This window comes from Oryctolagus cuniculus, chromosome 2 (assembly GCF_964237555.1).
Source record: "Oryctolagus cuniculus chromosome 2, mOryCun1.1, whole genome shotgun sequence".
Classification (NCBI taxonomy): Eukaryota; Metazoa; Chordata; class Mammalia; order Lagomorpha; family Leporidae; genus Oryctolagus; species Oryctolagus cuniculus.
In genome coordinates this window covers 15,902,520-15,927,852 of record NC_091433.1, presented here as the reverse complement: position 1 = coordinate 15,927,852, position 25,333 = coordinate 15,902,520, and the positions used below count along the sequence as shown (strand labels likewise).

The following is a 25,333-nucleotide window of genomic DNA, read 5'->3' as shown; positions in this document are numbered from 1 at the left end:
CTTCAGCTGGTACTTGATAGTGTATTTCAAATATTTTTAGTAGCTCATTCAATGTGGAAGTTTACCCCATTCAAGTTACCATGCCATAGAAAATAAACCTTAGAAACTTGTATGAAACTATGTAAACATAAAATTAGACATAGACTACATACATGCATGGCTCTGTACTCAATCTTTCTCTTTCTGTCTCCCTTCCTCCCACCCTAAGGCAGGGCAGGTGAAGTCAGGGAGAGAGATCTGCCATTCACTGGTTCATTCCCTTAAATGGCTGCAACAGCCAGGGAGGAGCCAGGAACTCCATTAAGGTCTCCCAGATGGGTGGTAGGAACTCAAGAATTTGAGCTATCATCCACTGCTTCAAAGGAACACTAGTAGAGAGCTAGATAAGCAGCAGAGTAACCAGGACTTGAACTAGCACTCTGACGCGGGATACAGGCTCTCAAAGGCAGCCTAACCTACTGTGCCACAACTCCCTTCCAACCCTTAAGGTTAAGAAAATGCCAGCAGCTTGCAGGCTCCCTGACCAATTGTTCCTTTGAACATGGGAGGAAGGATATATGTGTGTTCTAGCAAACCTAAGAAGAGCCCTGGAGTCCACAGGATCACTGTTAGTCTTAGACTGTGTTGGGTCGGATGCCAGATTCAACAGCCTTGGCCAACGGAATAAAACAGGATTCTCTGGCTTTGCTCAGGTCATGGATCCATCAGAACCACAGATGGAGTATGTGTCCACAGTACACTGGGAATAACAAATGAAAACTGGGGGCTTACTAGGAAGGTAAACGACAGGTCACTTTATTAAAAAGTGCTAAATTTTAAGGAGTGGGCATTTAGCTTAGCAGCTGATATGCCCACAGCCTACATCAGAGTATCTATTTCAATTTCCAGCTGTGGCTTCTGACAGATTGTTGGGAGGTAATGATGGCTTACGTTATTGAGTTTCTAACACCTGCATGGGAAACATGGATTGAGTTCCTGGCTCCCAACTTTGGCCAAAATTCAGATCAAGCTATTAAGGCATCTGGCAGTGAACCAATGGATGAGAATTCTGTCTCTCCTTCTTCCTCCTTGTCAGCTTAGGAAACTGACCTCCCTTCATAGCTCCAGTCATCAACATGAATTCTGGATCAACTATTCTTAGGAGGTTCAGCCCATTAAGTGTTCTCTGCTAGAAACCACTCTTCTGTCCCTCTACTCCATTGAAACTTTTCACTTTGGTCACTAGTGACACTTTCTTGTTGCTGGTCCAATGAAGACTTCAGGGCTCAGCAGTGGCTTCTGTTAAGAGGGAGCAATTCCTTCCTAGAGAAATGCTTTCTTCTCTTGACTCACCAGCTTCTTTCTGCCTAGAGAATTCTCTATTGCTTTCCTGTGAAATGTTCTTACTCTGTATTCCATCCTGAATGAAGATGGGGAAGTACAGTCCGTATGGTTGTCCAGTTCTGCAATACCATGTGTTGAAGAGACAGTCATTTCCCTATTCAGTGGTCTTGGCACTGCTATTGAAAAATCAATTGGCCACAGATGTTTAGGTTTACATCAAGATTCTCAATTTTATTCCACTGCTCTAATGCCAGTAACACATTGTTCTGGTTACTGTAACGCTGTACACTAAGTTTTGATATTTGGACATAAGTCCTCCAACTTTTTTTATTAATTTGGACTACCTGGCAATTCTATGTAAATTCAATAATCGCTTTTTCATTTCTAAAAAGAAAACATCAATGGCCATTCTTGATAAATTTTTTCAAGAAAACGGAGGTGCTTGTATACTACTTTAGTTTGATCAAAGTCGACATCCTGCTAAAAGGAAAAGCACGAATATATTCTCATTAAGTTCAGGAACAAATTAAGGATAATCTATTGTTATTATGTAACATTGTTCTAGAGGTATTAGACCACACAATTAGTAAAGGAAAATAAACAAAAATTAGGGGTAAAATTAAATTTATTTGCAGAAAATAAATTTTCATGATTGCATTCATGAAAATCCCAGGAGTAAATACAACATACAATAGGAATACTCAGTAAATCAGCAAGGGACAACTTATATAAACATTGATAGCTTTCACATATGGACACATAACTAAATTTGGAGTATATAGAATAAAAGCCCTCATTTTCAGTAGTAACAGAATGATCTAAATGCAGTCAGCATTCCACATCCACAGGTTCTGCATCTGGGGATTCACCCCACCACTGATTAATACGCTTTAAAAAAAATGCATCTCAGAGACAACCAAGAACACCTTCATCATTTTGCTAAAATGTACAAAATTCAATGTGCTGTGACCATGTTTCAATCATGTGGAAGATTTTATCAGCTTTTTTTTTTTTTTAAGAAATGTCATATCGAATTGTCTTTTCACTTTTATTTCCTTTTAGGATTTCATCAAAGGTCTTTCCATTTTGCTCCGGGGGACAGTTCAAGAAAAACTCAACTGGGCATTTAATTTGTATGACATAAATAAAGATGGCTACATCACTAAAGAAGTAAGAGATGCCTCACTAAAATATCTATGCTCACTGTTTTCATTTAACTTCAAAATAGTAAGCAATTGCAAGAATTAACTTGAATTTTTTTTTTAGGAAATCTATAACATTTTATGTGGCAGTGAAAGATATATAAAAATTTTGGAATGGATAGGTATAATTTATGGTGAATTTCCAACATAAATACAAGGAGGCTTCAATATTCACATTACCTTTTAATGTCATTTTTCCATGAATATTTTTGACACCGCCTTTATATAAAATACACACAAAAAAAACTTGTATCTACTGGCATCTTCATAATACTGTGAATGGAATAAAGTCTTTGGTTGGAGTCGAACAGGAAGAAAATACATCCAACCCTATTAGAATCTTTGACCTGAAATTGTTTTCTTTTCCCTTTATGATGGCATCCATAGGGAAACAATTTCACTATCATATGGATGATGCTATGACCCCGTGTCTAGTGGAGCAACCTGCTGCAATTGTAGAATTCCAACTATGATTCCTGGTTGGCTATCCAAGAAAGAAGTTTCACATACCAAATTAAGATGCTCCTATCACAGAGTTGGCTAAATCAACTTGAAACAGTCAAAGAACAAAGGGAAAGAAATGGGATAAGTTAACCTCTCTTTGAATAAGGTGAAGGTAGGGTTGCAAGACTCCACCACCCAAATCCTGGTTCATTATTCATATGGCCTTTCTTTTTGCATCACTAGCTTTCCCCACAGCTAAATTTTGATCAAGGGGCCTCACAGAAAACAAGTATGCAGGGCTAATGGTCTGTGGCTGCTCTATTACAGAAACAGGGAAAGTGAACCTGATCACACCTATAGCTTGATAAATAGTCACGGGTTTTATTTATGCTTTGTGACCAGAAGATCTATGGGCCCAGAATGGGTAGCACCAATGGGTTCAGAAGACTTCATGAATATTAAGTATACATGCAAACAGAGCATATCCTGAATAGTTAATGTTTCTTAAATATTCATGGTATACCAATATGTAACATCCAAGAGCTTCAGAAATACTATTTATAGTCCCTTAAATTCCTTTTGAACTCTGATTAACACAAACATGTTCTGTTTAGTACTTATAGGTACCACACAAAGTGAATTGTATCAAAGTGCTTGCTACTTACCTATACTCAAAACATCTTGCAAGGTTTTACCTGTTTTACAAAATCAACACTACTTTATAATTTATGAGAATACTCTATGTGTATATATATACACACACACACATATATATATACACATACAAACATATAAATCAACCTAATACAGAAGCCTTTTAAGTGAAACTTCAATATGAAGGAAACAAACAAATCTGATAATTAAGTATTTCAATATTTTTACTCATGTAACATTACAAATAACAAGGCACCAACTAATTTTTGTTTTACTCTTTAAAAAGTCAAGGTGTTCTCAAGTGTCATAATATTTTCACTAGTCTTCATGAATGACTTCTTTAGTTAAAGCCTGAGTGGAAAAAAAACAATGAGAATCCTAATGAGTTTTGAACTCCTCAATTATAAGCAGAAGTTTGCTTTATTTAGTCTTTATTTTACTCTTAATGTATGATGTATATTTTATTTTCAGTAAATGAAAATTGATAGTCAACATATAAAGTAACTCAATGAAACAAAGATACTCTATAGGAACTCAAATATTAAACCAGAATATTCTTTTCTTGAAAATGTTACATATGTGAGAATTTGCTTCACTTTAAAACCAAGATTAGAATTGATTCTTACTTTCTACTTCTGCTGCTTTTAAGGCAGAGAGCTACTTACTATCTTTTCTTTGGAACAACCAATTACCTAATGAAGAATCAAAGAAAAATTATAAAAAAAAACCTGAAATATTTTTTCTTTGGTGTCTTTATATACTATGTACTGTCTCATTGTGAGTGCCTCTTTTCAGGAAATGCTTGATATAATGAAAGCAATATATGATATGATGGGCAAATGCACATATCCTGTCCTCAAAGAAGATGCCCCCAGACAACACGTCGAGACATTTTTCCAGGTAGGAACAAAAGCAGAAGTCAGGGAGAGAGTACAATTAAGGGCACATGTCTTGATGTCTATAAAGTACTACAATGACTAAAAAGTATTATTGAAAGGAATAAAACAATAGAATGCTTGCTAAACTATTCTAATAATTTTGGTTCTGATTTTATTCTAATAACTACACTCACAACATTCACCACATCCTAGATAGAAAACTAAGTGGTCCATGAGTATTGTTAAGTTAATCCTTTTGTGATTCTCTTATTTTACAAGTTTTGCTTTTAGTCAATTCTCACAAGAACCTTGTGGGGTCATAATTCCCGATTAGGCTCATTTTGCAGATGAGAAAACCAGATCTCTCTGCCTGAGCTGTCATATCCTGGAAGGCAGGATTTTGCCCAGTGTAGAGTGACTGTACCGCATTACACTGAAAAGGGGATAGTCAAAAAGAATGTGGCCGTATGATTCTTATCTCTAAGAAAGTATCTGTTCCTGTACAAACAGGCAGCTGGGTTAGTATGAGGGGATCAAGGCATACGTCTGAATAAAACTGTATTCTTTTCTTCCTGAACAGAAAATGGACAAAAATAAAGACGGGGTTGTTACCATTGATGAGTTCATTGAAAGTTGCCAAAAAGTAAGTAATGAGAGTAAAAACTATCACTTTGGCTTTCCTAACAGCTAGACTGAGTATAGCCAGCCAGCCATCATGTATTAATCAAAATATAAAGGCCACAGGAGATAATATTAAAACAGGGGCTATACGCCCACACCCCGAAAACAAGGCCAATTCTGTCTACCAACCAACATCAGAGAGTGCTGACTCTAAAGCAGACTAACCGTGTGGGAAGCCCTGCAGACCAAAACAAAGCTGCACATGTCCTGTTTTTACCCTCAAAATCCTTTAGAATATTCATCATCAAGGATAAAACACATATGGAATATTGGACTTGTTCTTTCCAAGAACTGAAAATAGACTCTATATATAATCTGTCGTATCTCCACAGAGTTAAAAATCCCCTACGGACAAGTATGTATCACAAGCAAAGTTTATAGTTTATGTCTAAGAGAAATGCTGCTTTAGTGTATGTGGACAAGAAATGGCTTTTTAGCTGAACCAAGTAATTTCTTTCAGTCACAAGAAACAGAATGGAAAAATTCTCTTGAGGAAAAAGCCATTACCTGCTATTTGGGAAACTAGTGTTAAATTACCTAGCTTTTTTTTTTTTTTTTTTTAACTTGATGTGTAGATAAACAGCTCAGTGTCATCTACATCCAATTGGCAAGTGTCCCCCAATGTCCTCTTTACTTAGGTAATTTCTAAGGAATATACCAAATACAGCCAATGGACAATGGTTTCTCCCAACCAATACATTCCATTTTTTTGAGGTTCTAAAAGGACAAATTGCTATAACTAGCAGATATACAGAGAACTATGATTATTATGAATGTTTCCTCCAGATTCACAAATCTTCCTCCCATACCCCAACTCTTCCTCATGAAGTTAGAGCATAGCTCACATACAAACTATTTCTTTGCACCTGTACAAAAGTACCTAAAATCCCAAATTTTTCATTTACTTTGAGTTATCCGTTTTATGCCTCTGATTGTCAATTCTGCCTTACACTTTGAAAAATAACCTATTAACACTAGTAAGATTTAAAGAGAAGCAGAAAAAGCTACGTAGATGCAAGAAAACAGATTACTATGTGGCAAATAGAATGACATTTATGTTTGCCAATGTAAATTAGTGCCTGAGCTTCTGGCATAGGAGGTTGGTGGAGGAGGACTAGTTAGGTGCAGAATAATGTTCTTTCCGTTATGTACATGCTGAATTTAACCTGTTTATCTCTTGCAGGATGAAAACATAATGCGCTCCATGCAACTCTTTGAAAATGTGATTTAACTTTCAAATAGATCCTCAACTGAACAGACAAATGTGAACTATCTCACCACACAAAGCTGGAGCTAACCACTTTTAGCATAGATTGCTCAGCTTTTACACTGAGGCATATTATGCAAACAAGCTTTGTTTTACTATAAAGCAGTTCCCAAAAGATTTAAGTTTTCCAGTTATAAATTTGCATCCTTTTCATAATGTCACTGAGTTCATGGGATGTTCTAACTCATTTCTTACTCCATGAATATTCAAAAGTAATAGAATCTGGCATATAGTTTTATTTATTCTTTAGCCATGGGATTATTGAGGCTTTCACATATCAGTGATTTTAACATACTAGTGTTTTTTGCTACTCACTTGTATGTATTCAGTCCTAGGATTTTAAATGGTTTTCTAAAATAGACATCTGCATTTAATTTCCAAAATTATATTTATTTTCATGTTTGTATGCTGTAATCCCACGTATATATGTTAGGTCAAGAAAACTATAAAAACTAAACACATAGTCCCAATTTCTATGGATTTGCTACTTTCTGTTAAAGACATTATCTGGCATTTTTTATAACATTTAACAAATTAGTTTATTACCAGATGTCAGCATATGCCTAACAAAATTTATTTTAATAAGCATTTAATTTTCCATAATACACATTACAGCCAAGGCCTACGTAATGTATATAATTTCAGATCTGTTTAGTCTTATGGGATGTTTTCTATTGTGTCATTACGTGGAAGTTCAAGGAGGTGTGAAACAATGTAAGGATGTTTACAGACATATGCAAAGGGTCAGGATATCTGTCCTCCAGTACATGGTAATTAATGTTTAATAACAAGGGGTCCTTAACATCACTAAGTCCAAATCCACCCCCTTTTCCCCCAACCTTCTCATAGCAAGTTCACATTGCAGCCATTTAGGGACATAACTACAAGGAACAAAGCAAAAATCACTCTGAATGCACCAGTGATTCCATTATACTGAGAGCTACTACCAAGATTTTGAGAGCTACTACCAAGATTTAGTAGAAAATGAATATAAGTACTGAATAACACATCTGTATTACATTATGATTTAGCTCATCAAAAAACTCCTGCAATTCAGATTCTTCATAATGGTCTTAAGCCAAAACATTACTAAAGATACATACATTTTCCCTGTTTTGTAGAAATATCACAAAGACCAAGAGGCTACAGGAGGAAGAAATTTGCGACTGTCTTTGCAACAATTAAATCAGGTATCTATTCTGGTGTAAAGATAGGATGTTGAAAGCTGCCCTGCTATCACCAGTGTAGACATTAAGAGTAGTACAATACATGTACACTGAAATCTGCCATCGCGTGTTTGTGAAAACTCAATGTGCACATTTTGTATTTCAAACAGGAAAAATAAAAGCAAATAAAATGTTTATAACTCTCCTGTGTTTAGGTCTTTATTCTAACAGACTTTGTTATTACCAGATTTCAAAATATTACTTTGCTCTTAGGACATTTTCCAGACTGTGTGTGTCTTTGGGTGGCACTGGCTGCAAAGGAGAAAAACACAAGGAGAGCAGGTAAGCAACTGGCGTAGCCACGATGATCTGAGGATGTGACAAGAGTGGGCCAGAGGAACCAGGAGAAACAGCAGGAGCATTTCTGCATTATAACTCCTCAGAAAGTACCTGTATTCTCTCAAATTACAGCTTGGCAACTGTATTTGAAATAAGAATTGCCACATGTCATGCAGGATAAGGCGTTCTCTGGCGCACCTGCTGCTCCCAAATAGGCAGGTGGTCTCCATCCCTTTCAAAGGATAGTTGTAGCTATTCAAGTCTCTATTCCCCTAAAAGATCTCATTTTTGTCTTGTCTTTCTCATCCTCCATGTCTTCTGTGGAATGATTTATAACTTCCATGACATCGAAATTCTGAACTATTTCTGAATATATCTGCACATCAGTATTTTCAGGTTATGAAATGTAAAAATAACAACAACTGAAATGCAATAAACATACTTGTAACAGAATTCATACACTTAAATTTTTTAATAAAATTTTCCAAACATTCTACTATAAAATATTTACAAGTAATTGTGAATTCACAGGCATTTGTCCCTATTTTCACTTGGTAAAGATCCAAGAAATGTAAAGTCTATATAAAAATAAGTACACAGCTACAAACTGTTTAATACAAATAAAAAGGCACTAGAAAATATATACCAATCCATGTGATTACAGTTTCTTACCCAAATGATTAGAAATTTCAGTTTTCCATTAACTTGGTATGAGTACCTTTTACTTTGATTCAGTGGGATTGCAGATTCCCATCTTACTATTAGTAAACAACAAATGGTAGCTGTGATTTACAAAATAAACTGAACAAAGTTCATGGGTACTCAAATGTCAGTGATGGATACCTGTCACCAGAGAGTAAGATGACTTGTTGGCTCCTTATTTAACAGCATATGGAGCAGTATGTTGGGATTTTAGATTTGATGATCGTAAGACTTCCCTGTCAAGAGAAAATAATGTACCATCATTAGTGTCATTCCAAGTTTCCCTAATTATGTTTGCAGAAGAATGCCTAAAAAATATCCAGAACTCAAAACAAATGATGGAATAAGTGGAGTTTTTTTTCTGAGTTAAAAAACAAAGCAAAAAACCTATGTTTTTCAGATTCAAATGATCAGTATTTGAATTTGGCTTCCAGCAGTCAGTTTTCTCCATCCTAATTTCTTAATGCGTATATGAGAACATCAAAATCTACCTTTGAGAATTATAGAGGAGATTAAATGAGTTCTAACACCAAGTACCTGCCAGATAACAAATTCTTATACAGTTACTAAAAGAATGCATCCACTTAATGTCACCACTTCACAAATGTTTTTACCTGCCTTAACAGAGATTTTGTTTACCCGGAAGTTGAACCTATCCATTACTGTGATATGCTGAAGACTTGAGTGTGAAACGTCAACATTTAACGTTCATTTTTAACATTTAAAGAAAGTGATGGATGTGTACACCTTTAAGGTTTTAGAAAAGCATTCATTAATTTCATAAAGGATTACAAAGTAATGAGACAAGAGAAAGTCTATCACAATTAAATCAATTACTGTAAAATTATGGAGCACTTAAGGAGAGGTAAGTTGAGAAGTCTGAAGAACATAATACCTAACAGCTCTCATAACTATACAGTAGTCTATTCTAGCAAGATCCAAAGCAAGGAGACTGAGAAGCAATTAAAGAGGCACTTGTCTGACAGCCAGGACTGCTCAACCATAGCCTTCCAATTCCCCCTCCAAATTTCAACACGCTGACTCTCCTTGCCACACACACACCTAGGAAAATTCACTGGTCCTGTCCCTTTTGATTTGTCTCATTTTCTATACTGCTACAAAAGATGTGCTAAGGCACCTAAGGAGAACTTCAGACTGAGAAACTGTGTCCTTGTGATTTAGCATCTGTTTACTTAAATTGCAGGAGAAGAAATGGCAAAAATTTCTTATATTAAATTTCTCAGAAGCACATTTACCGGCAAGAATTTCTTTTCTGGTCAGAGGGGACATTGAATTAGCGAGGGAATATTCCACCCAGCCACACATCTCCTCAACCAACTGTCTGAGTGCTAAATCTCCATCTGGGACCCTAACCAAATTCATTCCCTAGTAAGCTTAAGAACTTACTTCCTCCTCACAAACTTTAGCCTAGGCATTCCTCATGGAAAGAATATAATTGATGTAAAAAGTCACTGAACTTGGTTAAATTAGTTAATTCTATAAAAGTTTAAACATGTTAAATTTCTTAAATTCCTTCATAAAGTACCTAAAATGAAACTTAGTTCTGCAATTGTTAAGAGAACTATGTGTTGGCTGGCACCCAGGTTCTAGTCCCAATTGGGGCACCGGTTCTGTCCCGGTTGCTCCTCTTCCAGTCCAGCTCTCTGCTGTGGCCCAGGAAGGCAGTGGAGGATGGCTCAAGTGCTTGGGCCCTGCACCAGCATGGGAGACCAGGAGGAAGCACCTGGCTTCGGATCGGCACAACACACCAGCCGTAGCATCCATTTGGGGGGTGAACCAACAGAAGGAAGACCTTTCTCTCTTTGTCTAACTCTGCCTATCATTAAAATCTGATTAAGACTAATTTATGGAACTATTTCTAGGACTCCAAGACTAGATTATCCTAAATTCTTTGAAATGACCATTCAACCAAGAGTTATTTGATACCATATGGTAATGATATACCCCATTCTTGCACCTTGTTAAGTCAGAATGCACTGAACTATTCTAGGATGTGTGTGTTCACACACAAAAATATGTATGAAGTTACAGATACAATAGTGTAGTCACTTGCAAGTATCATTTTAATCTATGATTATGCAGACATTCTAAATTTTCAGAGGGAAAAGATGGTAAATGAATCTTGGGAAACTATTTTTCAATGAGTACTGTAAGTTAATCATTTCCTAAAGTTGTACCACACTGAATACCACACAGCAAGCACAGTGAAAGGGAGGGCCTGGATTTACATAAGCTGAGTCTAAGCCCCGGTACTTGAAAACTGCATGACCTGGACAAGACAGAAATCCCAAGCTCCAAAAATGTAAACAATTTCCTCTATGGTTACTTGCATCTATGAGATTATGTACATTAAATATATAGTCCATTTTTCAATATGACTAATAGTAGGAAAAAAATAAACATACATGACTTAGGGAATAATGTCTTACTTACACTTCCACCATGCTGTTCTAGCTTTTGTAATGCACTGGTGATTGGCTCTTTAAACTTCTTGTCCATCAGTCTCTTGGAAAGCTTTTAAAAAAAGATTAGAAAGAAAAAAGGATATGAATTGTAAAATTAACAATGTTTACCTTAAGTAAGATTTCATAAGTTTGCCTTCATTTTGGATTGTGAGAGTTCTTTTAGGAAACATCTCACTGTAATTCACATAATAGATATGACGGTATATTTGTTTAAAAACAATACACAATAATTTACACTATCAAGTAATACTAATTCCACAAAATCTTCCATAGTATATTATCTGGTTTTCTATGAAATAACACAATTTTCCCTTTTATAATTTGCAAGAGCCCTTCAAGAACTATGTTAATAGGCAAAGCCTGTAAAACAGATGTTTCCTACAAGAAAAGAGATCAATGTGTCTCTCTCACACACAAACACATGAAATGGAACATTTCTGTGACCAGTGCACTAATAGTGACAGGTAGAAGACAACACAAGACTGACTCTCAAAGGGGTTGTCCCAACTGGGCTTCACTTGGAAAGGGAGACAGTAGGGGCCATCACTGTGTCACAGTGGGTTAACGCCCTGGCATCCCATATGGGCACTGCTTCTACTCCTGGCTGCTCCACTTCCAATCCAGCTCTCAACCATGGCCTGGGAAAGCAGTAGAAAATGGCCCAAGTCCTTGGGCCCCTGCACCCACGTGGGAGACCCAGTAAGAAGCTCCTGGCTCCTGACTTAGGATCAGCACAGCTCCGGCAGTTGCGGCCAATTGAGGAGTGAGCCAGTGGATGGAAGACCGACCTCTCTCTCTCTCTCTGCGTAACTCTTTCAAATAAATAAATCTTTTTTTTTTTTTTAAAAAAAAAAAAGGAGAGTCTACGGCCATACCACCCCAAATGCGCCCGATCTCGTTTGATCTCAGAAGCTAAGCAGGGTCGGGCCTGGTTAGTACTTGGATGGGAGACCACCTGGGAATACCGGGTGCTGTAGGCTTTAAAAAAAAAAAAAAAAAAGACAGTAAAAGGTAAGTGAGGACAGAATCACAAAAGTAGAGACAAAGAACCATTCCTGTAAGCAAGCCCAACCTGTAACTGTTCGCTCCAAATGTCTGCATTACCTCAGCCAGAGACAAAAACCTTTCAGCTATGGCAAAATTTGTTCAGGATTCCACTTTGGAAATACAGATGAAGCCCAGGCAAGAACTAGTCATTCAGCAAACACATAAACCTATCATATAAAGTCAGCTTCTGGCTCTTCCTCTTGGGCATGGAAGTAACCCAGCAGTACTTCACTTCATTAAAGAGCAGGGCCATTTAGACAATCATCAAAGTTTAGGCAGGGTCTGAAGAGACTCCCAAACCCTAGTAGTCCCTAGTTTGTAATCAGAGTTGCAGCTTCTTCAAATGAGAGAGAACATACTGTGTTTGCCTTTCTGTGTCTGCTTAATTTACATGAGGTCGGAAGGGGCATGGCAGAATAAAGGGAGTTTAGGTAACGTACCAAAGCTGAGTTAGATGGAAGGGATGAGTTCCTCATGTTACATAGCACAGTTGGCTGACTACGGCTGAATATCACCTACCATGTACTTTTTGAGCAAATAGATGAGCTCCACAGTCTCTAACCAGAGTGATGTAAAAGAAGGGGAAACGTTGATTATTCTAATCAGTACGTATTATATACATGTATTGAAATGCTGCAGTACAGCCCATACATATGCACTGGTATTAATGTAAAAACAATGTAAAACACTTATTTGAAAAGCAGAGTTAGAGAAAGAGAGCCCCCATTCGCTGTTTAATCCCCAAATGGCCACAACAGCCAGGGCTGGGCTAGGCTGAAGCCAGGAGCTTCTTCTGGATCTCCCATGTGGATACAATGGGCCCAAAGACTTGAGCCATCTCCTATTGCTTTCCCAAAGCACATAAACAAGGATCTGGATTGGAAGTGGAGCTGCTGGGATTTGAACTGGTGCCCATATGGGATACTGGCCCTGCAGACAGCGGCTTAACCCAAATTTTAAAGACTCCCAGAAAGATAAAAACATGAGGAAGGCAGTTAGAAGGCAGCACACATAGGGCCTATCAATTCCCTGAGGACAGGTAAGAAGTTGTCTCCCTACAGTCCTTCAGGCCGCTTCATTTACACTGCACTACCCTGTAGCATGGGGAACACATCCGACCCATGGGGCTGTATAAGGCCTGCAAAGTTAGTCTGGCTTTGCCAAGGCAACTGCAGGTGGGACTCAAAATTCAATAGATCTGTGGCAGGCTAATTTTAGGTTGAAAGTTTTGTATGGCCCATGAATGATGTTATAAATATACAAATGGCCTTAGCAAAAAATGGTTCCCCACCTCTGCCCTATAACAAGGGTCCACAGGCAGATGTATGAACCAGCAGCATCAGAATCACCTCACCTGAGATACCTGTTAAAAAATGTAGATTCTTAGGTCCCAGCTTATACTTACTTAACCTGATTTTCAGGGCAGCAGCACAATTATGCATTTTTAGCAGATATCCAGGTGGGTTTTTTTCTCCTTCTTAAAGTCTAAGAATCACTGTCCTATAGTCAGTGGACAGCCATACATTTCAAGTTCAGAAAGGGTATGATTTATGAGAATTTTGCATAGAAGAAAAAAAATGAGTGGTATAGAAGAAGCTCAGTGACTGGTTTTGAAATTCTTTTTTGGGGGTCGGCCCTGTGGCATAGCAGGTAAAGACACCGCCTGTGGTGCAAGCATCCCATATGGGCACCTGTTTGAATCCCAGCTGCTCCACTTCCAATCCAGCTCTCTGCTACAGCCTGGGAAAGCAGTAGAAGATGGCCCAAGTCCTTGGGCCCCTGTACCACGTGGGAGATCTGGAAGAAGCTCCTGGCTTTGGATTGGCGCAGCTCTGGCCATTGAAGTCAACTGGGGAGTGAACCAGCGACAGAAGAACTTTCTCTCCCTCTCTGCCTCTCCTTCTAACTCTTTCAAATAAATAAATCTTTAAAAAAAAAAAAAAAAAAAAACTTTTCTAGAAAAAGAACACATTTTTCCAATAAACATTAGTGCAAAAGTGTATAACACAGATGAAAATGAAGTATTTCTGGCTGTAGAGAATAGCAGATGGGGGTGAGGGAAGAAGGGAGCCCGATAGCACCTCACGGGCATCCTCAGGCAGGCTTGGCTCACAGGGAACGGCTCAAAGAACAGGCACTACCGTCACGTGGCCTGTTTCCAGGGCTCTCTCCTCTACAGTGACACAATCAGCACCTGAAGGCCAGTGTGGTAACTCGATATTCCCCAAGTGCTGACAAGCCCAGGAAGGCTAGAGGCCATTCCAGTCACTCCTTCAACTCAGAAAGGGGAAAAAATAAATGCATAGTTTAGTGGCTATTCTGACCTTGTCCCCTGACACAGTGGGAGGGACTATTTAGGAAACACAGGTTCCAGTCCTTGCTTGACTTTAACTCTGGGTAAGAATTCGATGTGATTCCTTTTCTCTAATCAGCTCCTCTTCACTCCAACCCTCAGCTGATATCCTTGCTACTTATTTGGACACTCCCCTCCATGCCCCCCCCCACCTAAAAAAATCTGTCCACAGGGCCTGAAAGCAAGTGTGCTTTTATCAGCATTATATTCCCAGTGCTTAGCATAATATCTGGCACAAAATGCGAGGGCAGAGAGCAACACATGGATGTTAAACTGTTGAATGATTGAATGACTCAACCTAAAATGAGTCATTTTATAACGTAATTCTTATAGTCAGTCAGCCACAACCCTTGACCTGAAAATTTACAAGGAAATATCTACGAGGATTCTCTCTATTCTGCCTTAAGAAATTTCACAAGGCAAGGTTCAACCGTCAATTCTCACTATGTCTCCTCCCCACCTGATACCTGGTGAGATTTTCATCTACTACCTTTCCTCATCTCAGCACAGCCTCTGTGACAGATTCCACTTTCTCAGCCAGATGGTTGCTGGGATGTATTATACTTATATAAAGTGAAGAATACAGTTCTAGGGTCTCTTAGATGAAGGTCTCAAAAACAACCAGTGGAATCATGATCAAAAATACATACCTCAGCTCTGAAATACCGAAGAATGCAGACAGATCTGAGTTGAGAGAGATTCCAGCCAGGACTCTAATCTGTCTATCCCTGTGCTTGCCTACAGAAATGTTTGTTCCATACCCCTGGCAATAACTTTTAAAGTTTGTTATCCTGGGGTCTCTGAGCCTCAGATAATCCATATTAACAAGATAATTTATGGTGTGGTAAAGGGCTACAGGGTATCTCTGACACCCAGAGAGTAATGCCAGCCCTGCAGGCAGGCAGACAGGCCTGCATGATAGATCCCAATAAAAACACTGAATACTGAGGCTCCCTCCGTTGGCCTTCTCAAGTTGGCAACACCCCAGGAATGTTGCCAGACATCACTGCTGGAGAAATGAGTGTGATCTGTACAACTCCACTAGGAAGGAAGACTGGAAGCTCTGTGCCTAATCTCTTCTGGTTCCTGCTCTATGTGCTTCTTCCCTTTGCTGATGGTAATCTGTACCTGTTTGCTCTAATAAACAGTAAACAGTTTTTCTGTGTTCCATCAGTCCTTCTAGAAGATTATCAAACCTAATTCATTGTCTCGGGAACCCCTTAAACTGCACAGTCTCCCACTGTGCATCTGCGATAAGGGTTAATTCAACACACATATTGGGAAAAAATTCATACTTAATGCAATTTACAGTTCCGTGAAAACCTCAGAAACAAAAAAAAACAAAACAAACATGACTTTTTTTTAACAAATATACCAAGAGCACTGCTGCCTACTTTCAGCTAATCAACAATGGCATATCATACTGTTCATTATCCACTCAAATTATGCTTACTGTTTATTAAAAGGCTAAACTCTGCTCATATATGTGGCTTTCCAATTAACAACAACAACAACAAAATACTGTGTCCACTAGTAAAATGCTTTAGGAGCTTCTAAGTCCCATCTCTGTATTTGTTGGTTACAATGCCTTTTTTTTTTTAATTTGAAGTCATATTAACAATTAATCTGAACCCCTAAAGTTCTGACGAGATATGAACGACACATGATACATACAGACAAGCATTTGCTGATCTTTGCAGTACTTACACTTGTAAGCAGATGTTTCAGATGGTCATTTAGAGAAGGCCCAACAATGACACTTAACTGTACCAGAGCAGTCAATCCTCTTTCAAATACTTCATCATCTGAATGGACCTATAGGGTTGGTTGGTTGGTTAGTGATAAGGGGCAAAGAGGAGAAGAGGAGAAAGGAAAGATGGGTTAGGAAAAAGGGCTAGTCTCTGCAAAAAAAAAAAAAAAAAAAAAGTAAAATTATGCTTTTAAAAATAGAAGATAATCTCCCTAATAATCTCTTTTCACACTGAATTGCAAGGAATACACCTTGTTAGATACCGTGTCTTCTGTACCTGGGACTGATGCCAAGGCTGAAATGCTGAAAAGGAGCTGTATGTCAGTTGGGGTAGGATATGGGCAGACCATGGAAGACGTTTCCCAAGGCTTTGTCATCAGAGAGAACCCACTGTTCACAAGGCTTCTTAGCAAAATTATTTGGGGTGAAGGGATGGGAGGGGACAAATTACAGTGACTGCAATTTTTTTAAGAACTCTGTTTCCATTTACAAGATGTTGTATCATAAAATTAAATTAAAATATGTTCATTTGGAAAAAAAAAAAAAAAAATAGAAGATAATCACCAAAACCTAGAACTTTTAAAATGAGAGACAGTCTTGTGGTGCAGTGAGTTAAGCCGCTATATGCAAGCCAGCACCCCAAACAGAGTCCCAGTTTTGAGTCTCAGCTGCTCCAATTCGGATGCAGCTCCCTGCCAATATGCCTGGAAAAACAGCAGACGTTGGGCCAAGTACTCCCACCAACGTGAGAGACGTGCATGGAGTTCCAGGCTCCTAGTTTAGGCCTGGCCCAGTCCCAGCTGTTGCTGTTACAGTCACGTAGGGAGGAACAAAGCAGATCGAAGATCTGTCTCCCCTTTCTTTTACTCTGCCTTATAAACAAGCAAAACAAACTTTAATGCAGGACATCTAAGAGATATATCTTGTAGAAGAAAAAAATAAATAAAAAACAAAAACAAAACCACTTTTTGGCCTGAGTTAAGCATTAAATGAAATTTACCTAGCATACACAAACACTGCTTTAAGGTTCATTAGTTTTTCTAATTACTCAAAATCTCCTTTTTTACATCTTGTGCTTTATGTTTAGTATATTCTTTAAGTACATAATCCTGTGGCCCTGAATAACTGGCACATACTAATTCTACACATGCATCAAAATCACGGGTAAATGACTCTTTTGCATATAATTTAGAGTGGAAAAAGGCATAGGATATGCTAAATATAACAAAGCTGTCCTTTCTACGTGTTTTGAAATAGAAAGTATGATGAAATAAATGCCATACCAGAGCCGCCTTTAGCACCGGAATCAGTCTAGGCAACAAAGGCATGGCTTTCTCAGATGCACCTTTGACCAAAAGTAATTCTTTAAAACCCTCCTTGGACACAAAGGTATATGGATGTTTAGTCTCTCTCAGACCCTACCAAAGAGAACAAAAACACATGATTTGCATACCCATTTTGTTCCACTAGTACAGAAAAATTGAATCATTACTAGCTTAATTGAAAACTCGAAAGTTTGCTTATTGTGTTCCTAATATTATTATTTCACTAATGACAATTTCAATTACACTGAGAAACAAAGAAAAGACATACATGAGAAAGAACAACTCTACTCACAGAAGGGTTAAAAAAAAAAAAAAAAAGCAAAATAGCAGGAAAAAGAAAAATCAAAAGGAAAGAAAACTAAGAAAGGAAAGTAGAAAGGGGGCCTGCGCTGTGGCATAGTATGTTAAGCCTCTAACTGCAGCAGCAGCATCCAATATGGGCACCAGTTCAAGTGCTGGCTTCTCCACTTCCAATCCAGCTCCCTACTAATGGCCTGGGAAAGCAGAAGAACATGGCCCAAGAGCTTGGGCCCCTGCCACCCACGTGGGAGACCCAGAAGAAGCTCCTGGCTTCGATTAGCCCAGCTCTGGCTGTTGGGGCCATTTGGGGAGTCATCCAGTGGATGGAAGGCCTCTCTGTCTCTCCCTCTCTCTCTGTAACTCTGCCTCTCAAATAAATAAATGTTTTTAAAAATTAAAAAACTAGCAAGGAAACAAATGGGAGAACAGAGAAGTAAGTAAATACAAAGAGAAAGGAGAAGAAAAACTCACTAGGCTACTAAAAATGTTTTGTATGTGTTTTCACACACTGCCAGAAGAAAAGAAAGTTGCAGGGGGGCCAGCACTGCCATCCTAATGTACACTGATAACCCCATTATGAACACATAACTACTGCATCACCTACCTTCACAACAGTTTTACAGCTTGATCAGTTTCTGAAATATATTTCCTTCATAGTTAAGTATTTTATATTAAGATATTTAGAAGGAAAATATTGCACTATGTACAAAAAGCATTCTAAGATTTTAAATGTCATCTTTAACAGAGGATGCAATACAGAAACAGTTAGCAACGTGTATAGATCATTTCTCATTATGTCTTCTACTCAAAATACATTAGAAATAATTAAATAGTACTCTTATGACTTAACCAATCACTGTAAGTCCAGATAAAAGGTCTACCTGGCACTTTTGGAAAAGAAAAAAAAAAAAAACCAATAGCAATAGAAAATAACTTCAATTAGACTACTCATCTGTAAATTGAGTTAGTCATGCTTAGACATACTAATTTTCAATTACTTTGTGCTTTAGATGCAACCTTGTGCTTTAGATGCAACCACGTGCTTCTAAAAAGTGGCCAGACTTTTTCTTTCCTTGATGCTATTATGCTTTTGAAAACTATGCTGCCAGCACTTGGGCATCACTTTGAAAGAGAGGTTCTATCAACCCAGGGGTACCCTGTATTACACCCATTTTTAGAGAGGAAGACTCCCAGGTCAACAGCTTAAGTGATTTTCAGTAAGTGGTTCTTCTGTCACTACTTCCCCCAAATAAAAAGGGAAAGCTAAAATTCTACCAAACACAGAAATAAAGTGTTGGTGTTTGCACACGTTTTCAACAGACTGACTTTATGTGGCCTAAATTTAGAGTCCCTTTAAAGATTCCTCTAGAGGATAACATTGTATGACACCAGGTTAAGCCACTGGGCAGTCCACGTCAGTGTCACCTGGAATTCTGGCTGCTCCACTTCAGATCCAGCTCTCTGTTAATGTACCTGCAAAAGCAGTGGAAGATGGCCCAACTACTTGGGCCCCAGAACCCATACTGGAGAGCCTGGAGGAGTTACAGGTTCCTGGCTTCAGCAAGAATTGTGGTCATTTGGGGAGTGACCAAGCAGATAGAAGATTTCTCTCTGTCTCTGTCTCTCATTCTCTAATTCCTTCAAATAAATAAATCTTAAAAAAAAAAAGATACCCCCAAATAAAAGTCCTCACTGTAGCTTATAATTAGTTGGAAAATGCATCTAAATATATCACCAATTTTGATTTGTCTAAAAAAATGGGTTGGTATCATGTAGGAAAGGATTGAAGTTTAAAATTTAACTAAACACACATCACTAATATTTTTAATTTTTAATACTGAGTTTAAAAGACTGAATCAAAACTGAATTTCACAAAAGGCCATCGATAAAAATGCATGTTTATAATATCAAAATAATTCTGCAAACTGAGCCATGAATTAAGAAAAGCAAAGATTTATTGAAAAAACTTGAAAGTCTTCAGTAGGAACCGAGAAGTCCAGTTATGAGATTAAATGTATTTGGAAAACTAAACAGGAAATAAGATATTTCAATATTTCATTATAATTAAGAATTTCAACAGGAAAAACTGCCTATTTTTTTTTCACTTTTCTCTCAACTCAGCCCTCCCAAATAGTTTTATTAGGAAAAAGAAGTGCTCACTTTATTTATTTATTTTCTTCCCAAAGATCTATCTATTTACCTGAAAGAGCCACAGACAGGGAGAGACAGAGCTATCTTCCCTCTGCTGATTCACTCCCCAATGGCCCCAATGGCTAGGGCTGGGCCAGGCCAAAGCGAGGAGCTTCTTACAAGTCTCCTATATAGATGCAGGGGCCTAAGCATTTGGGCCATCCTTCACTGCCCTCCCAGGCACATCAGCAGGGAGCGGGATTGGAAGTGGAACAGCTGGGATTCAGACTGGCAAAAAATTTACTTATTTAAGAGACAAAGATGAGAGAGAAAGACAGCAACAGAGGCTTGAATCCACTGCTTCAGTCGGCAAATGCCCCAATGGCTGGGGCTGGCAAGGGCCAGAGCTAGGGACTGGAACTCAATCCAGGTCTCTCAAGTGGGTGGTGGCAATGAGCGGCTGCCTCCATGAGTCTGCACTCACAGCAAGTTGTTCAGGATCTGGAGCTAGGAATCAAGCCTGGGCATGCAGATATGGGACACAGGCATCTCCACCACTAGGCTAAATGCCCACTCCTGGTAAGCGCTTCCTTAAATAAAAATAATAAGCTCGATGTTCTGGCTTAGATGACCTATTACTAAGTGACATATTCTATAAACATGGCACTACCTATTTTTCTTACAAAAATTGGTAAGTAACTAAATGTTTAAACATGAGAAAACTGGTTATTTCTCAACCTCTAATTCTAGGAGTAAAATTCACCAAATGTACCATTGATTTACTTGAGTAAGACTTCACCAACTCCTGATATAACATGTTAAATTAGGAGCAGGCAGGCAGCCTTAGCAGTTAAGACACAGTGTCCCAACCGGAGTTCCAGGGTTCAATTCCTGGCTCTGCTACTATTGGCAGCTTCTGACTAATGCAGACCCTGGGAGGCAGCAGTGATGGTTCCAGTGATTGGACTCCTGCTCCCCATATAGTAGACCTGGATTACCTTCTAGCTCTTAACTCTGGCTATGTCGCTGGGCACTTCAGGTAAACCACTGGAAGGGAACTCTGTCTCCCTTTGTATCTCTCAAATACACACTTTTTTTAAAAATTATATTGAGCAGGCATTGGTGCAATGCTTAAGATGTTGCTTGAGACGCTCACATTCCCCATCAGGGTGCTTGAGTCTGTTTCCAGCGCTAGCTCCACTTCCAACTCCAGCTTCCTACTAATGCATACCCTGGAAGGTAGAAGACCAATGGATCAAGTAACTGGATTCCCGCCACCCACACAGGAGAACTGGATTGAGTTCCTGGCTCCCACAATCAGCCTCTGCTGGCTTTTGTGGACATCTGGGGAGTAAAGCAGCAGATGGGAACCTTGTGTGTGTCTATCACATAAATAACACATTTAAAAATAGGTAAATTATACAAAGGAATAAGGAATACAAACTTTTTAAAAAATACTCTATTAGCCATTCCAATGATAGTTTTATTGAAGATTACAAATAAAGCACAGAGTCCCAGATTTCTCCGAAAGGCCATCTAGAGGTTAGTACCATCACTTCCCTAAGAAACACAACTAGCTTTAGAGACAGAACAACCACTTATCATTATCAGATGTAGGTGAAGCTTTCCTCCCTGAAGTTCTCATTTGATGACTACAAAAAGGAATTTTCCTTCTCATTATAATTCTATATAATTATTTTTTGAATTAAATATGCACACTTTACCTACTTATTTACAGATTTTTATACAGACTAATTTGATATTTATAAAACTTGATTAACCAATTAAATACTTAAGGGAATATTTGTAATGTATGTTGTTTCTTATTTCCAAGTACAGAATGTCATTTACTGATAAGCTACAAAATAAAATTTTAAGAGTTTTTTTGTCTATAAAAATTAAAGAGAAATTTACCTCAGCTAAAGTAATAAGAAGAGGATCAAATGCAAGGTTTTCAGGAGGACACTCCCACTGTAATCTATGTTTTACTGAGCCATGCACCAACCTGAAACACAGAAGTCAGTGAATGTAACAAGGAAAACATATTAAGCAGCAATCATCTAACTAGGACACTGTTTAGAACACATTTATCAGAATTATTTTATAACATGTAGGAATACCTTGACTTTAAAAGATAGAACAAGGATATTTTATGATCAGAGTCAGCGAACTCAAAAGGCCTCCATAGCCTTGGCAACTCATGACAAGAGCCTAGGGTGATTACTGATGCCATAAACAAGAGTGTCAATTTGTTAAGTCAACAACAGGAATCACTGTGCACTTACTCCTCATGTAGGATCTCTGTCCTTAATGTGCTGTACAGTGTGATTTAATGCTATAACTAGTACTCAACCAGTATTTTACACTTTGTGTTTCTGTGTGGGTGCAAACTGTTGAAAGCTTTACTTAATATATGCTAAATTGATCTTCTGTATATAAAGAGAATTGAAAATAATCTTGATATGAATGGAAGGGGAGAGGGAGCGAGAGAGGGGAGGGTTGCAGGTGGGAGGGAAGTTATGAGGGGTGGGGGGGAACCACTGTAATCCATAAGCTGTACTTTGGAAATTTATATTCATTAAATAAAAGTTAAAAAATAAATAAATAAGTAAAAAGAACAAGGATATTTTACAAAGCAACATCTATTATCCTAAAACTTCCTATTCTTTCAGCAAAAACTGGTAACCCTACATTTGTTAAGTTGTGGTACTTTAGTATGTTGCTACCTGTAAATCTTGTATCTTTTATGTAATGTAATATAATGTAATATAATACAATGTAGTATATATATATATCTTAACTGATATCTTTTAGTCACAATTATAACAAAATCAGTAACCTACAGAAAATGAAAAATGCCAACAAAACATAATACAGAAACTAGAGTCTCAGATAAACATATAGTAATAACAAGTTGTAGGACAACCAGTTTTTCCCCTGTTATAGAGAACAGCACTGCACCTGGAAAGTGAAATGTGACTTCTAGGTTACAAAGAGGCAGCCCACCTATGACGTATATTCCTGATGCTTTTTTTAAAAACAGCTTTACTGACAGGTAATAAACTGCACATGTTTAACGTATAGTTTTAATGATCTGATTATTTTAAAATTTAGTGTATATGGGCCACACAGCAGACACATAGATAACAAACACCCTAAACAGCACTCTGGCCTCAGTATCAGCCCTTAAGGCATTCAGATCTGGCTAAAAAGCTGAGTTTCTGAGCCAAGACACTGTGGCAAAAAATGACTTACATGAAAGAGCTCTGTGAGATCCCAGTGGAAAGAAGGGGCCATCAAAGAAGGAGGTACCTTTCTCTGGAGGAGAGAACTTCCACTTTGATTATGGCCTTGTCTAAATAATGTTGGAGTGTGTGGACTCAAAAGGCTTCCATAGCCTTGGCAGCTCATGACAAGAGCCTCAGGTGATCACTGACATCACAAATAAGAGTGTCAATTGTTAAATCAACAACAGGAGTCACCATGCACTTGTTCCCCATGTAGGACCTCTGTCCTTAATGAGTTGTACTATGAGAACTAGCAATAAAACTAGTCTTCAAACAGTACTTTATACTTTGTGTGTCTGCGTGGGTACAAACTGTTGAAATCTTTACTTAGTATAGAGTTGATATTCTGTAAATAAAGATAATTTAAAATGAATTTTAATGAAAAATGGGATGGGAGAATGATAGGAAGTGGGATGGTTTGGGGGTGGGAGGGTGGGTATGGGTGGAAGAACCACTATAATCCAAAAGCTGTAACTATGAAATTTATATAGATTAAATGAAAGCTTTCAAAAACATTTAATGTATATGGGTCAAATGGTCATTTTTCCATTCAATTATTATTTATAGCTGTTGTCTATATTCCCACTAAACTAGGGTCTCATTGGTTTTAACTTGTTAAATTTCTAAATTGGTTAAGTATTTATTAAGCCTTTTTACTGTAATGTAGATTTGAATTATTATATCTCAAAAATTAATAAAAGGGGGAGGGAGAAAATATGTTCTTAGAATTTTATCTACAAATCATATGGAATCTGATTAAAAACTAAAAATTAAAATAAAAAATTTTAAAAAGATAAAAAAATAGTATACAACTGGGTTAGTTTTGACATATGAGTACATTCAAGGAACTATGGACTTAGTCATGAAGCCCAAATGTTTCTTCACACTCCTGACTTCTTGGTTTCTCTGTTAGTGCTATTTTCACAATAGTAAGGGGACTCTGTAATGCTGTTTTTATGGTGTCAACAAAAACTAATTGCTTGGAGGAAAGAGGAATTAAGGATCCTAAAACAGGGCTTCTATTCCGATTTTTTTTTTTTTTTTTTGACAGGCATAGCGAGAGACAGACAGACAGACAGACAGACAGAAAGGTCTTCCTTTCCGTTGGTTCACCCCACAAATGGCTGCCACGGCCGGCACACTGCGCCGATCCGAAACCAGGAGCCAGGTAACCCCTCCTGGTCTCCCATGGGGTGCAGGGCCCAAACACATGGGCCATCCTCCACTGCCTTCCCAGGCCACAGCAGAGAGCTGGACTGGAAGAGGAGCAACCGGGACAGATTCTGGCACCCCAACTAGGACTAAAACCCAGGGTGCCAGCACCGAAGGCATAGGATTAGCTAAGTGAGCCACGGTGCCGGCCATCTATTCAGAATTTAAACTATAAAAGTGTAATAAAATTACTTTTTGAGTTTATTTTTCATTCAAAACCTTAAAATGTCATTTAAAAATATTTACTGAATTTTGAAAAAAAAATTTTTGATTATTCTTTCCAAAATAAGCTAACATTGATGTACTATGAAAAAAATAAAAGCTTCTTAGTTACAAATATTTCAATATTATGACAATGCTAGTAATATGTATTTGTTTTCTTAATATATATATCAATGTCCGCCAAGAAAGACAGCAAGAATTATTACATCAAAAAGAGAGCAAAAACGGGCTGCCTTTGTGGTAGAGTGGGTAAAGCCTTGACCAGAAACCCCAGAATCCATATGGGTACCAGTTCGTGTTCTAGCTACTCTCCTTGCAATCCAGCTGCCTGCAATGGCCTAGGGAAAAGCAGTGCAAGATGGCCCAAGTGTCTGCGACTTTGTCACCCAGGCGGTAGACCTGGATGAAGCTCCACTGTGGCCATCTGTGGAGTGAACCAGCAGAGGGAAGATCTGTCTCTCTCCCTCTCTCTCTCTCACTTGCTCTCTGTAACTCTTTCAAATAAATAAATCAATCTTAAAAAGAAAAAAAGCCCTATGTACTTATTAAGAAACAACTGCATCAA

At 38.1% G+C, this 25,333-nt stretch overlaps 2 protein-coding genes and 1 non-coding gene across 18 annotated transcripts in view; 2 read left to right on the top strand and 1 right to left on the bottom strand.

The window, feature by feature from the left end:
* KCNIP4 (potassium voltage-gated channel interacting protein 4) overlaps nucleotides 1-7,819 on the top strand; it is a 1,213,489-nt gene extending 1,205,670 nt beyond the window's left edge. For all 7 annotated transcript variants that reach the window (XM_051842102.2, XM_051842088.2, XM_070068103.1 and 4 more), the window contains 4 exons: nucleotides 2,386-2,493; nucleotides 4,419-4,523; nucleotides 5,082-5,144; nucleotides 6,366-7,819. In XM_051842102.2, coding sequence (XP_051698062.1) covers nucleotides 2,386-2,493; nucleotides 4,419-4,523; nucleotides 5,082-5,144; nucleotides 6,366-6,413 — 324 coding nt within the window. In that variant the 3' untranslated portion in view covers nucleotides 6,414-7,819. The remainder of the gene's footprint in view (nucleotides 1-2,385; nucleotides 2,494-4,418; nucleotides 4,524-5,081; nucleotides 5,145-6,365) is intronic.
* The window catches only part of PACRGL (parkin coregulated like), a 40,009-nt gene continuing 16,606 nt past the window's right edge, over nucleotides 1,931-25,333 (bottom strand). For 6 of the 10 annotated variants that reach the window (XM_070068098.1, XM_070068099.1, XM_070068100.1 and 3 more), the window contains exons 5-9: nucleotides 21,962-22,052; nucleotides 17,576-17,710; nucleotides 16,250-16,357; nucleotides 11,111-11,191; nucleotides 8,408-8,892 (exon numbers count right to left, since the gene is read on the bottom strand). In XM_070068098.1, coding sequence (XP_069924199.1) covers nucleotides 8,836-8,892; nucleotides 11,111-11,191; nucleotides 16,250-16,357; nucleotides 17,576-17,710; nucleotides 21,962-22,052 — 472 coding nt within the window. In that variant the 3' untranslated portion in view covers nucleotides 8,408-8,835. Of the gene's footprint in view, nucleotides 3,975-8,407; nucleotides 8,893-11,110; nucleotides 11,192-16,249; nucleotides 16,358-17,575; nucleotides 17,711-21,961; nucleotides 22,053-25,333 lie in introns of those variants that run through there. The other 4 variants (XM_008274565.4, XM_017350520.3, XM_017350521.3 and 1 more) reach the window with 1 other exon arrangement.
* On the top strand, nucleotides 12,004-12,122 carry LOC127490369 (5S ribosomal RNA). Its single transcript, XR_007918347.2, has one exon. It is a non-coding gene; the product is annotated as a 5S ribosomal RNA (ribosomal RNA).